A 16,390-nucleotide genomic window follows, 5' to 3' on the forward strand; every position below is an offset into this window, starting at 1 on the left:
AATCATCACAGGCGCGACTAGGGAACTAGGCCGAAACCCTAAAACTCATCGTAACCGACTTGCTCCTAGAAGAACTCTTCGTCAGCGGGATCCACATCATCTTCTTCAGCAACTGGGGGGGTTATTTATATAGAGCAAGGGTGAGTACAGAAGTACTCAGCAAGCCATGGGAATTAAGTGTTTATTGCAGGCTTCAAAGGAAAGGCTGTTGTTTTTGCAATTGATTTTATTTAAACTCCTTTTTGAAACGACTAAGTGAGTGCTTCTCAAACGGCACGGATGAGGCAGTGCGTCTCGTCCAGTCGAAGTATGTGTAATGTATCAGTCTTTGAAATGATTCAAGGTTGGCACCCGGCCAACAACGTTAAAACGGCCACCCGGGCCTGGCTGATCCCATCAGCCGCAGATTTACCAAACATCGAACCCATTCCACAGCAGCAATTTCACAAAGCAGTAGTCAAACAAAACTACGCTAGGAATCACCTCACATCCGCCCATGACCGTGGGCACGGCTGTTCGAACAGTTTAATAACCTCTGCAGAGGGGGTACACTTTACCCACACGACATTACTAACCCGGATCATCCAGCCCGTGCAGAATGGCCACGTCTAGAGACCTTAAGGCTTTCATGACAAGGCATTTCGAAAGCCGACACAGGTTCACCATATGCCAACGAGAGGGGTCCCAGACCAACACCAGATTAGGTCCCAGACCATACTGTGCCAGGAAACCCGGGGGTTCTCCCCGGCACCACCCCGTTGAATCCACATGTCTCTTGGCATCATGGCTCCCCCGATTAGCTAGTTACTCAGCCAGGGGTGTCCCATTCCACCCATGTGGTCGCACTTGTCTTATGTTCGGATGAAATTCCAAGGAGACAGTCCTTAAGTGCAAGAGCGGGAAATCGTACTCCCGGTACGTTCCCCGGTCCGCGATTTTGGAAATTCATTTAGTTCGCAAGCACCGACCCAGGTGTCGGGTTTTCCAAGTCTTTTGTAAAACCCAAGTTTTACCCATCGTTGGATATTTTAAATTTTGAGGGGGGGTGTTCCGATGCGCGTACCCAAAGGCCCGTGCATCGAAGCACAACAGTTGGCAAAGGAGGTTTAAGTGTTCAATAATTCAAGGAGGGTAATTGCAGCAATTAGGATTAGGGGCCGGCAGGCTATCTCGCAAGCCGCGGCCGAATTACTTGTGTAGATCCTATTCATGCAATATTTCCGGAAAAGAAATACTTAGATTTAAATTATAGGTGCAAGATGATCAAAGGTGACTTGCCTTGCTCGAGACCCTGACCTTGATCCTCGAAATCCTCGCACTGCGGGTCTTCGGGCTCCGAAACTACATGCGAGACAGGACAACTCAACAAACGGCGAAAATAAAGCCCTATTATGGACCTCTAAGCATGCCATTAGATAGATCTCGAGATTTGAGGAATTTCGGAAGTTGAACAGAGTCAAACGGACTTACGGTTGGGAAGATTTTGAATTTCTAAGATTATTGGATTTTTGATCTAAAGGAAAAGGATTTATTTAAATCCTTTTTGATAAAAGAAAAGAAAAGAAAGAGGGAGGGGAATTAAACTTCCCTCGGGCGGCTAGGGCGCGGCCTGAGAGAAAGGGGCGGCTCGGCCGAGCTTAACGGGCCGGCCGGCCCGAGAAGGCGGCCCAAGGCGCGCACGCGGGCGGGGAGGAGAGAGGGAGCCGGTGGGCTGGGTCCATGTCGCGTGGTCCCGAGTGGGACCCGCTTGTCGGCGGCTCGGCTCACCGTGAGCGAGGTGCACGCATGGCGTGCTAGGGTTTGGGAAGGGGAGGCGCGGCGCACGCGCGGTTCGCGGCGGGCGCGGTGCGCGGCGGGCCCACGCGCAGCCTCACAGCTCACCGTGGACCATGCGCACGGGGAGGGTGGAACGGAGGGAGCGGCTGACCGGGTCAGCTGATTCGGTCGTGCCGAGGTGGCACCGACGTGGCGCCTACGTGGCTGCCACGCGGGCCGGCTGGAGGAAGACGAAGGCGCTGGCCGCGAATGGACGGTGGGCGGCAGCGGTTTCTCCGGGACGCCGTGCGACGACGAGGGGTGACGGGGTGTACACCGGAATGACGAGGGAGAACGAGAGGGAGCGAGCCAATGGCTTGGATTCGCCGGAGGGAGTTCGTTGGCGGCGAATTGCGGCGGCGACCACCGGCGGCGAGAGAAGAGGGGAACGACGGCGAGACGACTAGGGTTCGATTCTTCCGGACTAGAGCATCTACACGACCTCGGGATTGCATTCCTTGCGCCGGATTAGGAGGAAACGCACCGAGGGAGGCCGGCGACAAGAGGCGCTACCGAGCTCGGGTGGCGACGGCGTCGAGCACACAGTGGGCGGCGGCAAGGCTTGGGGCGGCGCTAGCTAGCTACGGGGAGGCTACACAAGCTTCTATCGAAAGCTAAGGGGAAGAGGGGGAACAAGGAGGGAGAACGGGGAGATGCACTACCGTGCGGGACGGGGCGCAGTGACGATGGGCCGACGGCACGGGAGTGATCTCTCCAGCCTCGGGCCGGGGAAGCGGAGGAAGACAATGTGCCCGAAGTCCCCTTCACGCGTCCTTCCCACGCACCGGCTCTCCCGGTGCTTGGCGATGAACGGCGGAGGTGAGGCAGAGGGGCGGCAATGGCGCGGTGGTGGCGAGCGAAACGGGAGGAGGAATCGATGGGAGGGCGCCTTGGTTAAATAGGAGGCGATGTCGGTTTGGGAACCGACCTAGGGCGGTCAAGGGAGCGAGCTAGCGCTCAGCGGTCGTGGCCAAAACGGCGACAGGGGAGTGACGCCGGTGGAAGAGAAAAGGGAAAAGGAGGAGAGAAAGGGGGGCTTGCCCCTTGCCACTTTGGGAAAAGGAGGAGGGAGAGAGGGCGACGCGGCAGAGGGAGGAGGAGCTCTGCCTCCATCCCTTGGAAGCTAGCGCGCGGAGGTGGCGGGGCCGGGTCGTGACGACGGCGATGACGGCGGGGGCGGTTTGGAACGGAGTGCCGACACGGGCGGCGGGCGCGGGCTCAGGCACGGTAGGGGCTGACGGCGGCGGCGACTGGCCGGTCGGCCACCACGGCGCGCGCGAGGGCGGGAAGCAGCAGCGAGGGCGGAGGGCGCTCGGCTCGGCATCGGCTCACGTGCACGCGCGGGCAGAGCGAGGGAGAGAGGGAGAGAGAGAGAGAGAGAGAAAGAAGGAGAAAGATGGGCCGAGAGGGAATCGGCCCAACGAACCCGAGGGAGGCAAAATAGACTTTTGCGGAGGAATTCGATTTGGGGAGGAATTGGATTTGGGATTTGAATTCGGCGATGGATTGGGGATTTGAGATCTGGAATTGGCACGGAGACTGACTACAAGCAAAGAAACAATTTTCGCAATTAGGGTTTTTAGAATTTAAATTTTCCCGCTAGGCGCCACGACGGAACGGGCGCTACACCGCCGCTCCTCTCGGGCGCCACCCTCCTCTGGGGACGCCACGTGGGTTTGGGGGTGGCCTCCTCCCTCTAAACATGATACCCCCGGGACCATATCACCGACAAAGACCATTGAACATTTTTTTTTCTTTTTCTTTGCCTATCATGTTGTCTGTTTTAATATCCCTCTTCCTTATAATAGAAAAGTTATCTTTGGTAATTGGCTATCAGGAGTGTTTTATGAGGAGCCTGTACGTAATGCAAATGATTTTATTTTGGGCTATTATTTATGTTGGTCAATTTGTTTTTAACAACAAAAAGTTATCTAATATGATACATGCTATATCCATGTGTGTTAATTGGCTCCACTACTTATGCATGATGCTATCAAAGTAATAGCAAAATATTATACGTAATGGTGCTACACACTTACAATTGGTAGGGAACATGTATCTTTTGTTGTAGTTTGAATGGTGCAGTACCTATAAAATTATGTGCTACTCCTTCCGTTCCGTTTTAAGTTATAAAACGTTTTGATTTTGGTCAAAGTCAAACTGCTTCAAGTTTGACCAAGTTTATAGAAAATAATAATAATATTTTTCAACTCAACACAAATTTATTATGAAAATATATTCCATTATTGATTTAATGAAACTAATTTGGTATTACAAATATTACTATATTTATATATAAACTTAGTCAATTGAATTTAACCAAAGTTAAAACGCCTTATAACCTGAAACGGAGGGAGTATAAATTTTGTGACTTTGAAAAAGTTATATCAGTTAATCTCTTATTAGCGAAATTGGGTGTTTGCCTCATCACCGTATTCTTTTTTGTTTTTCTAGCTTTAAGACCTTTTTCTCTGTACCAAAGCAGAGGCCGGTGATGAACGGAAATATACAAACCATTTTCATTATTAAAAATAATATTCCAGAGGATGATGTAACAGGAGAAAGAGCCTTGTTAAGTTGTCGATGCACAGCAAGATCAAACGGCAGGCACATCCGCACATGTGCGCCGTTATATACGCTTATTATTATCACTGCAGCTAGCTAACGGACGGTCGAGATCACAGTTTGGCGCAATCCGCGGGCGCGAAGGAGAACATCCCACCGTCGATATCGTAGAGCAGGTGCATGTCCATCTGCATCAGGTTGCCAATGATGGAGATCGACAGGTCGTCCGTCGCCGGGAGCACCAGGAGGCACGCCACGGTCACGCGGCCCTGCGAGTCCGCCTCAACTCCAGCGAAGTAGTTCTGCACCGGCACGTCGTACTTCGCTCCCCCGGCGAACCGCAGCGCCAGCCTCGGCACGCGCACGGCCTTGCCGCCGCTGACCTTGAAGCACAGGTCCAGGTTGTAGGGCGCGCCGCTCGCCGTCGTCGTCGCGTTAGCCATCTGCGACAGGAAGGCCTGCTTCACCATCGCGTAGCCGTCCTTGGCGAGGTAGGTGTACGTCGTGCCGGAGTCGACGATCGTGCCGCCGCCGAGGCCGGTCTGCGTGAACCCGAACGTGCTGCCCGTCACCGGGAGCTCCGTCGAGTCGACGGCGATGCCGGTGAGGTTGACGTAGTAGTGCGTGGAGCGTTGCAGGTAAGGGTTCTTGAGGAGCGGCGTGGACTGGACGCTGCTCCCTTCGGTCAGCTTGGCAAGGGAGCCGAACAGTATCGGGCTCGCGCCGCCGTCGGCCATGTCGGAGCGGAGGCAGTAGGAGAAGCGGCCGACGGTGAGCTGCGACACGAGGGACAGCGGGCCGCGGCCGAGGCCGACGAGGCCCGACGAGTTGTCCACGCCGTTCTCCGTGCTGCACCCGAACGCAACCTTCGGGAACGTGCCGTCCCCAACTGTGAGCGTCTCGGTGGCGAGGTAACCGGCGGTGTAGCCGCTGCCGTAGGTGTAGTTGTAGGCGCAGCCGGCCGTGGCGTTGCACGTCCGCGGCCGGAAGGAGGTCGGTAGGTACTGGCAGAAGGAGCCGTTGCACGGGAGCCTGGAGAAGGTGGACGACCTCGCCGGCTGCAGAACCGGCGCCGGCGTGGGCCGAGGGAAGCACCTGGTGCACGGGGCGCACTGCGCCCAGATGAGGTCGCTGCCGGTGTCGACGATGACCGAGAAGTCGAGCGGCGGCGTGCCGAGGGAGATGTTCATGTTGTACGCTCCCGCGCCGTTCTCGAGCTGCGCCTGGACGTTCGCCGCCGACGAGTTGGTGCCGGTGGTGGTAGCCTTGCCGGCTGCGGCGGTGGCGGCGTAGGAGAGGAATGCGAGGCGGTGGCCGTCGCGGCGCACCGCTTCCGAATGCTTGCCCGGCGAGAGCTGGTGGATGCGAGTAAGGGTCGCGCGGAAGCCATTTAGGTCGCCGGCGGCGAGAGCTATCGGCGGGAGGAGGAGGAGGATGAGGGCTAGTATAGCAGCTGTGGATGCCATGTTTCGAATGTATATATCTCGATCTCCTTTTTCGTTGAATCTTGCAGTGTTGATTCGATGAGCATTCGTTGATCTTATAAACACCATTTCAACAACTCATAGCAAGAAAACAATTCATAGATGATCCGGCCTAGTTGCGTATTTAAACTTCGCAAATTGCTATTAAGAATCGCTTTAATGTTCTACATTGAAAAAAAGACAGACTCGTTCCATGCGTAGTTTTCCTTCTTTCTGTTTTTTCTTCTTTGACGGGTTCATCTAGACATAGATCAATTCGACTAAAGGAGACTATACTCACGAAAGTTCATCGAGATCAAAATAGTATTAGCCATTTTTTAGTGAATAAAGGCAGAAGCGAATCTTTAACCGCGTTTTGGCCGGATGACAGTTGTAATTTTATTTCACATCGCTTTCAGTGAGTAATATATCTCCTATTTTTCCAAAAAAAAACTAAGATAGGTGTAGAGGGTATATACAATCAGTTTTGCTAAATAGTGTTGCCATATTTTTGCATGATTTCGATCTCTTTTTTTATTGTTCAATTGCAAATTCTATCGTTTGTATCCCTATTTTTTATTGTAATAATTAATTATTCTGAAATTAAATAACGAGTAAATCAGTAGCGGTATTTAAAAAAATAGGAAGGACGCTGCTAGCTAGAGCGTCCAGGTGTGGACGCTTGGACAAAACGCATTCTTTTCTAGATACATGACATCTATGGCATGCCGAACCTCCAGATATTTTCAGTACGAGAGGTAGTTAAAGAAAATGGAATGCTTCATGAATGGGGGAGAGAGTTTATCATCTGACTTCTTACTATCTTCTAGTTTCTTAGTCTTGTCAGGTTTCTTGCGTTTTGTCCCCTTTGAAGGTTTTTTAGTCACTTTTCCAAATTTGCAAACTATTTTCTCTGTCATTTCACACTTTTTCCCTAGATGTAGGTTTTGGTGAAGGATCACTCTCTTCAGTGCCATCGAATTCCAACTTCATCTTGTGGTACTTGTGATTTGTGCATAGGAACCGGCGGTGCCGCATGTACACAAGCTTGTTGGAACCCAGGAGATACCTATAATACGTTCCATTCAAGTATATCACGCATCCTGTTTTACCTTTAATTTGCCCTGAAACTAAAAACATGGCTGGATAATCGTTAATGGTCATGAAGATGATGGCCTTCACTGTGAAGTATTCTCTTAAGTACTCGGCCCACACTTTCAACCCCTCTTTCCATAAATCTGCCATATCTTCCAATAATGGTTCAAGAAATATGTCAATATCAATAGCAGGCTATCGGGGTCCCTATATCAGGATACAAAGTAATACGTATTTTCGCTTTTGACAAAGCCAGGTAGGAAGATTATACATTTATACATGGTGAGAAGCACAGGCCAAGTACTATGTGAGTTGCTCATGTCTCCAAAAGGATTAACTCCATTAGTACTCAGGGCAAACCTAATATTCCGTGGGTCTTTAGTAAACTTTCTGTACTGAGCATCAAAGTTTATCCACTGACGAGCATCTGTCGGGTGTCGAAGCATCCCATCTTTCTTGCGTCCTTCTTGATGCCAGCGCATTAGTCCCGCATCTCGCGGATTTGAGTATATCCGTTTAATGTGGTCTTTGACAGGAAGGTACCACATCACAAGCTACGAGATTTTTCTCTTAGTTCCCTCAAATGTGTCAGACACTTATAGGCAAGTATTGCTATTTGATTTATACCGTCTAACACTGCATGTTGGACATTCATCCAAAGAAGCGTGTTCTTTCCTGTACAGTATGCAGTGATTAACGCACGCATAAATCTTTTCCACACCAAGTGAAAGGGGACAAATGAGTTTCTTCTCTTGATACGTGTTGGATGGTAATGAGTTAGGCCTCGGAAGCATTCTCTTCAGAAGTTCAAGTAGACTGTCGAAACTACTATCAGACCATCCATGTCTCGCCTTTAACCTCATAAGTTAAAGAACTGACCGTAGTGTTGAGAACTCACTGTCACAGCCCTTTAACTCATCGTACAAAACTTCCTTAGCTGCCTTCTGTAAAGTTTCAAAGTTATTTAAACCTCTAGCCGACCCAATCAGCACCTCAGGTTCTGCATGACGTAACATTTCCTCTAGATCAATTTTGTCCTCACCACAACCATTTCCGTACACCATGTCTTCAACTTCTGTCGGAACAACTTTTTCAGGCCCATCCACTTGTTGTTCGCCATGACATGTCCATATTTCGTACCTTTCCATAAATCCACGAGTTACTAAGTGCTCTATTACTTTAGAAGCATCTTCCCAGGCTATTTCATTCTTACAATCACCACATGGACAATGTATCTTCCTCATATTGTTGTGTTCAACGTGTGTCTTCGCAATACCAATAAATTTAGACATTTCATCCTTATATGGAGCCAAATACCTCGGCGAATGATACATCCATTGCCGCATGTCCATATCTCTAAAAAAATGAACAACAAATATTTGCATTATTCATACCAAATTTCTAGGGTTCACTAAATATAACAGAGCACTATTCATAACTAAGGGAATGTAATTTATAAATTTATCAAAAACAAAGTTTATTTCAATTTGGTATATAGAGACAGAAAATTAATATAATAGGAAATTCTAACAAAATCATATCATCAGCATATTAAACATAATACAATTAATTTTTTAATGGACCAAATAAATAGACATAAAAAATTTTCTTCTCTCTCCCATATCATCTAGATCTAGATCTAGGAGGTGGATGTGATAGAAAAATAAAAAATGGGAATTTATATTAGCACTTTAAACCACTACAACAAGATGCATCAAGTATTGCACATATATTTAACACCAACATATCAAAAGAAAGTAAATAAAAAAACATGGGGTGTTTTTAGTTCCACGCCAAAATTGGAATTTTGATTGAAATTGGAACAATGTGACGGAAAAGTTGGAAGTTTGTGTGTGTAAAAAAGTTCGATGTGACGTTTTTGGGGGTTCAAAGTTTGAATCTAAACCAGGCCATGGAGCTTTTCTTTCACAGTTTTGCATGCATAGATCCATCACAAATTGAGGTCTAAAAACTTAAAAAAATACATACCTAGAGTGAAAAGGAGTAGATCTAACCACCGTACAACCCCCCCCCCCCCCCAAGGTTTGAAGTTCAAAACCTTCCCACTATATTTTAGTTGCTTTAGGAGAGAGAAACACCGGATAAAATGAACAGGGCTTGGGGAGGAAGATAACTTTATAGTGCAATTTTCGCAGGCGGACCACATAACGGACGCCTGCGAAAACCGATCTTCGCAGGTGGAGCACATAAGCCGCCCGCCTGCGATTATTGCAGGCGGCGCACCTAAGGCGCCCGCCTGTGAAGATCGGTTTTCGCAAGCTCCCGTTATGTGGTCTGCCTGCGATAACCGATCTTCGCAGACGGCTGGCCAACTCCTCCCCAGTTCTAGTTTTCGTTGGCGGGGTTTTCCCTCGATAGTGTATGTCCGCGTGTGAAAATGATTTGCCAACGTCGGCGAAAATGTTTTTTCTAGCTGTAAATGTTTAAATCTTACTTTCCACGAATATTATTTACACATGACTGCTGCACTTCCGATATGATTTTACAGAGGCTAGAGATTTAATCTCCAGGTTCTCTATATTTTTAGCATGTCAATGGAATTTGACATTTGGACAATATTTGGTCAAAGTTATTGAATTCTGACCATCAATTCTATATTAGCATATATAAGTACTTTTCTATATCAATCTATTTGCACCATTTGTTTTCAACTAAGCATTTTTAAATGAGAAATTATCGATTGTTGTTATTCTAAATAAAAGTTTGATAAATCAAAACTTATATATTAAATGTCTTTTTTTTACCAGAATGTTAGGAAATATTTTCATATATAATATATAATCCACGTGTTATTAGACTACATGGATTCTAAATTTAATGGATGTTTGACTTAGGATAAATCATAGAGAGTAATTTGATCGACGGAGGAGAGTAATAAATTGCAGAGCACATATCAGTCCACCGTTTTCATCCACAAACCTTCGCATGTACGCTTCTGATCAGCCCATAGTTATGGATTCTGAGAACCGCTATAGTTCTGACTTTGTGCATGAAAATGTTATCTAGCTTGCATCAGTAAAGATCACCACACAATTATTATTGTTTTTCTAATTTCCAAGTGGGGAGGCATGCATGAAATTAAAGCCTCGTACATCAGTCAGTGATTGTGACTCAATCAGGTGGAATTAGGTGCGTGCTCTCTTTTCCTGCTTATAAATATATCATGCATGTATATTTTGTCAGGGGATTCTAACAACGGAAGAGCTAGCATATTACACTCCTAATTAATTAAGCTCGCCTGATCAATACCCGCCGTCACCTTAATGGGAAGCGCAGTACTCGTCCTTGTCTTGTCAGCTCTCCTCCTGATCGTCCTAGCTGATCCCCTGCTGCTAGCCGGCGGCGCCACACGACCTGATGGGTTTCGAGGTTCTCTACTCCAAAAGAAGGCGGCTACCCTCCACGACCATCCTCTCTCCGACCGGCGGCGGCTGTCGTTGTCCGAGGCCACGGCAGCCAGCAGCACCCATATCAAGGGTATCGCTGATCTCTACTACGTTATGGAGCTCGCCGTCGGCACGCCGCCGGTGACCGTCCAGGCCCTTTTCGGCATCAGCGATCTGTGCTGGGTGGAGTGCACCCCATGCAGCGGCTGCAACAACGCCGCGCCGCCGGCGGGGGCGCGGCTGTACGACCGGGCGAATTCGAGCAGCTTCTCGCCGCTGGCGTGCGGGAGCCAGACCTGCGAGGTTCTCCGGAGCAGGTCCGCACGACGTGCAGCGACACCGAGTGCGGGTACCGGTACGTGTACGGCGCCACCGACACCGACCGCAACTACGTCCAAGGGATACTGGGCACCGAGACCATCGAGTTCGGCAGCAACGATGCAGCTACCGTGCACAGCTTCACTTTCGGGTGCACCAACACGGTCTACCGCAATGATTTGTTTGACGGGTACGTAAACGTACTCACGAATAGATTTCCCTCTCAAGCTTCACAAACAGTAATAAGAAATTAAGAATATATAAGGGCGATGGATTAATTAAGTGGTATAAGTGGGCTCTTCTTTTTTTCATATCAAATTAAACAGGAACACAGGTGTAGTTGGGCTGGGCAGAAGCAAACTGTCGCTGGTGGGCCAGCTGGGCTTGGACCGCTTCTCCTACTGCCTCGCGTCGAAGCTAGGGATGGCAGCGGGTCGGGTCAGGCACGGATAGAGCAAAACCATGCCCGAACCCATACCCGTCATCGTCCGTCCAAACCCTGCCCACTAGGGTTAGCGGGCAAAACTTTGTGCCCGTACCCATACCCGACGGACACAGATATACCCGGCGGGTATCCAGTGGATCTCACATGAATAGTAACTCGAAAGATACATAATTTAACAAAGAAAAATAAAATCAACAATTTACCAAATTATCAGTTATCAACAATAATTTGAATTACATCACAACTTATTATTAGTTAGTATCACAAATGAACCAAGAGAACAGAGGCGGAGCTAGGTAGGAGAGGGGGGTGCCCAAGAACCCGGTTAAGAAAAAATTTTTAGCTATAGTTCATCTATTTTCACCATATATGCACCCCCCCTCAATCCAAATTTAAGCACTTATATCAGTCTAAAGTAGAGTAAAGCAAGTGAGTGGCACCTCTCTCTATTTCGTTCTAGCTCCGTCCCTGCAAGAGAAAGGGGTATAAGAATTAAGAGATAAGTCGAAATTAGCTACTTCCTCCTTTTCACAATATAAGTCATTCTAGCATTTCCCACATATTGATGTTAATGAATCTAGATAGATATATATTTCTAAATTCATTAACATCAATATAAATATGAGAAATGCTAGAATGACTTACATTATGAAACGGAGGAAGTAATACATATGTATCGGGTCGGGCATGGGTTACCCACAGGCAAAAAATGAAACCCGGCTATTGCCCACGATATTTACGGGTTTCGGACGGGCGTGCTCACGGATAAAAAATCACACCCACGCCTGTGCCCATTGGATCGGGTATCCACGAATACCCGGACCCATGGGCAAAATTGCCATCCCTAGTCGAACCCTAACGTTGCCAGCCCTGTGCTGTTCGGGTCCACGGCCAGCATGGATGGGAATGGCGTTTCATCCACCCCTCTCCTACCCTACAACGCCAATTACTACGTCAACCTGCTCGGCATCTCCGTCGACGGGACACGCCTCGTTATTCCCAACGATACGTTCGCGTTCAACCCAAACACCGGCCAGGACGCGCGGCGTCGCCTTCCAGATCGGCGCGCCGGCGACCCTGCTGGTCGAGCCGGCCTACACCGCCGTCGTGGAGGCGTTCAAGGCGCGGATGTCTAGGACGTACGAGGCTGTCAATGGGAGCAGCCTCCTGTGCTTCCTCGTCAACGCGAGCAAGAATGTCGTCACCGTGCCCACGATGACGATGCGCTTCGACGGCATGGACATAGAGTTGCCGTTTGGTAATTACTCCCTCCATTTCAAAATGTTTGACACCGTTGACTTTTTAGCATATATTTGACCATTCGTTTTATTAAAAAAAATTGTGAAATATGTAAAACTATATGTGTACATGAAAGTATATTTAATAATGAATCAAATGATATGAAAAGAATTAATAATTACTTAAATTTTTAAAATAAGACGAATGGTCAAACACGTATTAAAAATTAAAAATTAACGGTGTCAAATATTTTAAAATGGAGGGAGTACTTCGCCTACACCGGTAAGCAGAGCGGCGGCGGCGACGTGCTGTGCCTGATGATCGGCAAGTCGAGAACCGGCTCGCGCATCGGGAACTACATGCAGATGGACTTCCACGTGCTGTACGAGTACGACCTCAAGAACTCCGTGATGTCCGTGCAGCCCGCGGATTGCAGCAAGATCTGAATCATCTGATCGAGACCGAGACGCATGTACTGATTAATGGAGTTGATCTCTATTGCGTATTTCCATACGTACATATTGGCTGTGTAGTTTGGATCTAAATTTCAGTCCTTTTCCATCACATTAACCTGTCATACACACATAACTTTTCAGTCACATCATCTCTAATTTCAACCAAAATTCTAACTTTGCGTTGAACTAAACACAGCTATTGTGTTGTTGATCGTACTTCTCTTGGCTAGCTAGAATTTCGAGTTACATACATTTGTTGTTGTTCGGCTGATCATGACCTTTTCATATGTCACTATGTATTCTTGTAGATATGGTTGTGGAGAATAACGTACAGTCCGTGTATTAGACACGCACGTGTAAATATAAGTATGTTCAGTTTGGATTTCAGATTAGCTGCAGTGATTGAGCTGCATTCAGCTGAAATTATTTAGCATTTCAGAAGTCAGATGAACATCGGACTTCTTTGAAGAACATGAACACAGAACACACCATCAAGCACACGCATAATCAACCAAGCATATGCAAGAGAACAAGGGGAAAGTGTGTTTCTGGACATGCAAGAAACGAGTGGATGTCGCCTTGGGAACGAAAAACACCTCCATAGAACAAATGCAAAAGCAACTGATAGAAAATTCAAGTTATGTACATATGGTCATATATCTCGGCCGCAATTTAATTTGATCGTCGTTCGAATCCTAAAGCTCGCCGCATTTGGCAGGTTCGAACGATAGGACGCCTCGCTCGAGGTCGTACAGGATGTGCGTGCTCTGCTGCTGCATGCTGCCCAGCACCGACATCCCCCGCGCGCTCACCATCCCGAGGCACGCCACGCCGGCGCTCCGGTCCTCCACCACGTAGCTCTCCCGCCGCAGCTCCATGTCGGCGGCGTCGAAGTGGAGCACCAGCCGCGGCACCTCCACGGCCTCCGGGGCCGCCGCGGCGAAGCAGAGGCTGAGGCCGAGGTGCGCGCCGCGAGCGCGCGCGCCAGCGCCACGAGCGCGCGCTCCTCCAGCGCGGTGAACGTCGTGCCGGAGTCGATGAACACGGCTGGGTCGATCGGGAGGAGGGTGTCGCCGACGGTGATCCCTTCCAGGGAGAGGTAGTAGTAGGAGCTCCGCCTCCGCGCGCCGCCGCTCGGGCTCGGCACGAACGGCGTGGTCTTGGCGGCGGACGAGAGGCGCGCCGACGAGCCGAGGAAGAGCGGGCTCGCTGCGGTGGCGTTGAAGGGCGTGAAGCAGTAGGAGAACCTGGTGACGCCGAGCTGAGACACCAGCGACAGTGGGCCTCTCCCCATGCCGACCAGGCCGGAGGAGTTGTCCGTGCTGCCGAGGTTCTCCGTCCCGCACCCGAAGGCGACGCCGCGCACGGCGGTGTCCGAGCCGAGCGTGAACGTCTCGGTGGCGACGACGCCGTCGGTGGAGGTGCCGTCGCCGTAGGAGAAGTAGTACGCGCAGCCCGTGTCGGGCGGCGAGCAGCGGGACCACGGGCTCTGGAGCGCCTGGCACGTCGGCGAGCGGCACGACACGTTGGCGTACGTCGCGGACCTGGCCGGCGCGTACAGCGGCGCCGGCTGCGGGAAGCACCTCCGGCACGGCGCGTCGCACTGCGTCCAGATGAGGTCGCTGCCCGTGTCGAGCACCGCGGTGAGCGGGAGCGGCGGCGTCCCGATGGCGATGTCGACGAGGTACGTTGCCGTGCTGGCGTGCACGGCCGCCGTGGCACCTGCACCGTCGCTCCCCAGCCTCGCCGTTGACGACGGCTCCTCAACCGCACCGAGGAGGCCGTTCACACGGCGGTGGCTCCGGTCGGCGGCGCGGCGGACGCGCTCAGCCCCCGCATAGCCGCCGCGGTCGTCGGCGCGCGTGAGCTCAAGACGAACGCCATGGTTCGCCGTGGACGAAATGGCAACGTACGGTAACAAGAGGAGAATCCATACCAGAAACGCCGCCGTTGGAGTCAAGAACAGAGCACGAAGCCACGAAGACGGTGTGATTTGTTGCGTTTTCTGTCCACATTGCGTTTGATGATCAATCATAATATCGTACTATAATTAGCTTGTTTCATCGCAGTGAGGCTTTGAATACTAGTTGAATCCGGAGTGGCACGTTCATGGATTGTAGTCCGGTGGGTGATCTGTCAGTCGAAATGGTAGTCGCGGCGGTGTGCGCCGCACGTCGATGCAGATATGGTTTGATGCGTGGTGCGTCGAACCTGAATAAGTTCACCTGACGTCCCTCGATTGTACGCCGAGTCTATTTGAGGTCCCGTAACTACAATACCAGAAATATGTACCTCATAATTGTGTAAAGCTATAAAAAAAAAAGGTCTCGTGACAGTATAGATACCTGGTTTCGCTAGCGTGGCATCCTAGTCAGAAAAAATATATGGGGTCCACATGTAAGTGAAAAGGAAAATGTGGGGCTCACATGTCAGCATCATCTTCTTCCTTTCGCTGAAGTGGCATCTAGTCAACAAAAAAATTAAAAAAAGTGTGTGGAGCCCACATGTAAGTGACAAGGAAAAACTTCTCTTTTCTCTTTTTTTTATTCTCTTCTCTTCTCTTATCTTCTCCTCTCTTTAGCCGAGTGGCGGCGACAGCTGGCGACGGGCAGCGGGCGAGAGTGGCGGCGGCGGCAACCGCCTCTTTCCCCCTCTCCTGTCGGCGCCCGCTGCATCCTCACCCCCCCTCTCCCGCCAACCTCATCTCCCCCCACTTCGGCTAGCCTCCTCTCCCCCTCTCCCACAGTCGCTTGGCGAATGTGCGTCGTGCAGCACCTAGTGGGCCTCCTCCGCGGTCGACGTGGCTCGGCGGATAGGCGGAGCAGGAAGGGCAGAGCCGCGTCAGGTAGCCTCTTGCGACCTTCTCCACCGCCGTGTCGCTGTACTCTACGAGCTTGTTTTGGGCGGCGGTGTCCCTCGTGACGCCGAGCGTGTGATGCCGGCACGGTGGCGCTCGGAGCGTGGCGCACCCTCGTCGGCTTCTTCCTCACCAAGCACGCGCGCGCACTCGGTGTTGTCGTGCATGATCTTGCGCGCCGCCTCCCGCGCATGCGCCTCGGATCTCAGCTGCTCCGCATGTCGACCACTAGTCGCCGTGCTCACCCGGCGCCGCCCCTGCTCCGCTCCGCCGCCTAGCCACTGACATCGCCTCCTCACCGCCCTTGTCGGTGTCGCCTCCTCGCCGGCCCAAGTCGTCGACCGTCGTTGGCTCATCGTTGCCGCGGCCCCAGCCGACGGCCCCACGCCACCTCTTCGCGTGCCCCGAGTGCAACGCCGCCACCACCATAACCTTGTCGAGGGAGGAGAGACCACTAGCAGGGGAGAGAAGAGGGGAGGAGGGAGAGAGATAAGGGGAAGAGATAAGGTGGAGATTAAGGATGACATGTGGGGCCCACTTTCATTTTTGCCACATCAGTGTCTACTCAGCACGAGTGGATCATGTCAAATTGCCATGTCAGCAAAACCAGGTGTCCCAAAATAAGGTTATTTTTAGAGTAATCATTGTATTAGAATTTGTGAAAAATAGATAACTCTTATATTGGGAGTCAAGTGATTCGGATAGTTTCCGTCCGACCGGACCTTTTTTTC

General features: G+C 50.4%; 2 protein-coding genes and 1 pseudogene across 2 annotated transcripts; 1 reads left to right on the forward strand and 2 right to left on the reverse strand.

The window, feature by feature from the left end:
- Window positions 1-4,320: 4,320 nt before the first annotated feature.
- LOC127780429 (aspartic proteinase nepenthesin-2-like) lies at window positions 4,321-5,895 on the reverse strand. The gene has a single exon (XM_052307335.1). The coding sequence runs from the start codon at window positions 5,844-5,846 to the stop codon at window positions 4,494-4,496; it is 1,353 nt and encodes a 450-aa protein (XP_052163295.1). The 5' UTR covers window positions 5,847-5,895; the 3' UTR covers window positions 4,321-4,493.
- Window positions 5,896-10,222: 4,327 nt separating this feature from the next.
- Window positions 10,223-12,793, forward strand: LOC127780276 (aspartic proteinase nepenthesin-1-like). The gene is made up of 5 exons (XM_052307196.1): window positions 10,223-10,597; window positions 10,663-10,853; window positions 10,990-11,106; window positions 12,146-12,361; window positions 12,610-12,793. The coding sequence occupies exons 1-5, from the start codon at window positions 10,223-10,225 to the stop codon at window positions 12,791-12,793; spliced, it is 1,083 nt and encodes a 360-aa protein (XP_052163156.1).
- Window positions 12,794-13,190: 397 nt separating this feature from the next.
- LOC127780579 (aspartic proteinase nepenthesin-1-like) lies at window positions 13,191-14,854 on the reverse strand (annotated as a pseudogene).
- Between the last annotated feature and the right edge of the window lie 1,536 nt (window positions 14,855-16,390).

The sequence above is a fragment of the Oryza glaberrima genome, chromosome 7, assembly GCF_000147395.1.
Source record: "Oryza glaberrima chromosome 7, OglaRS2, whole genome shotgun sequence".
Taxonomy (NCBI): Eukaryota; Viridiplantae; Streptophyta; class Magnoliopsida; order Poales; family Poaceae; genus Oryza; species Oryza glaberrima.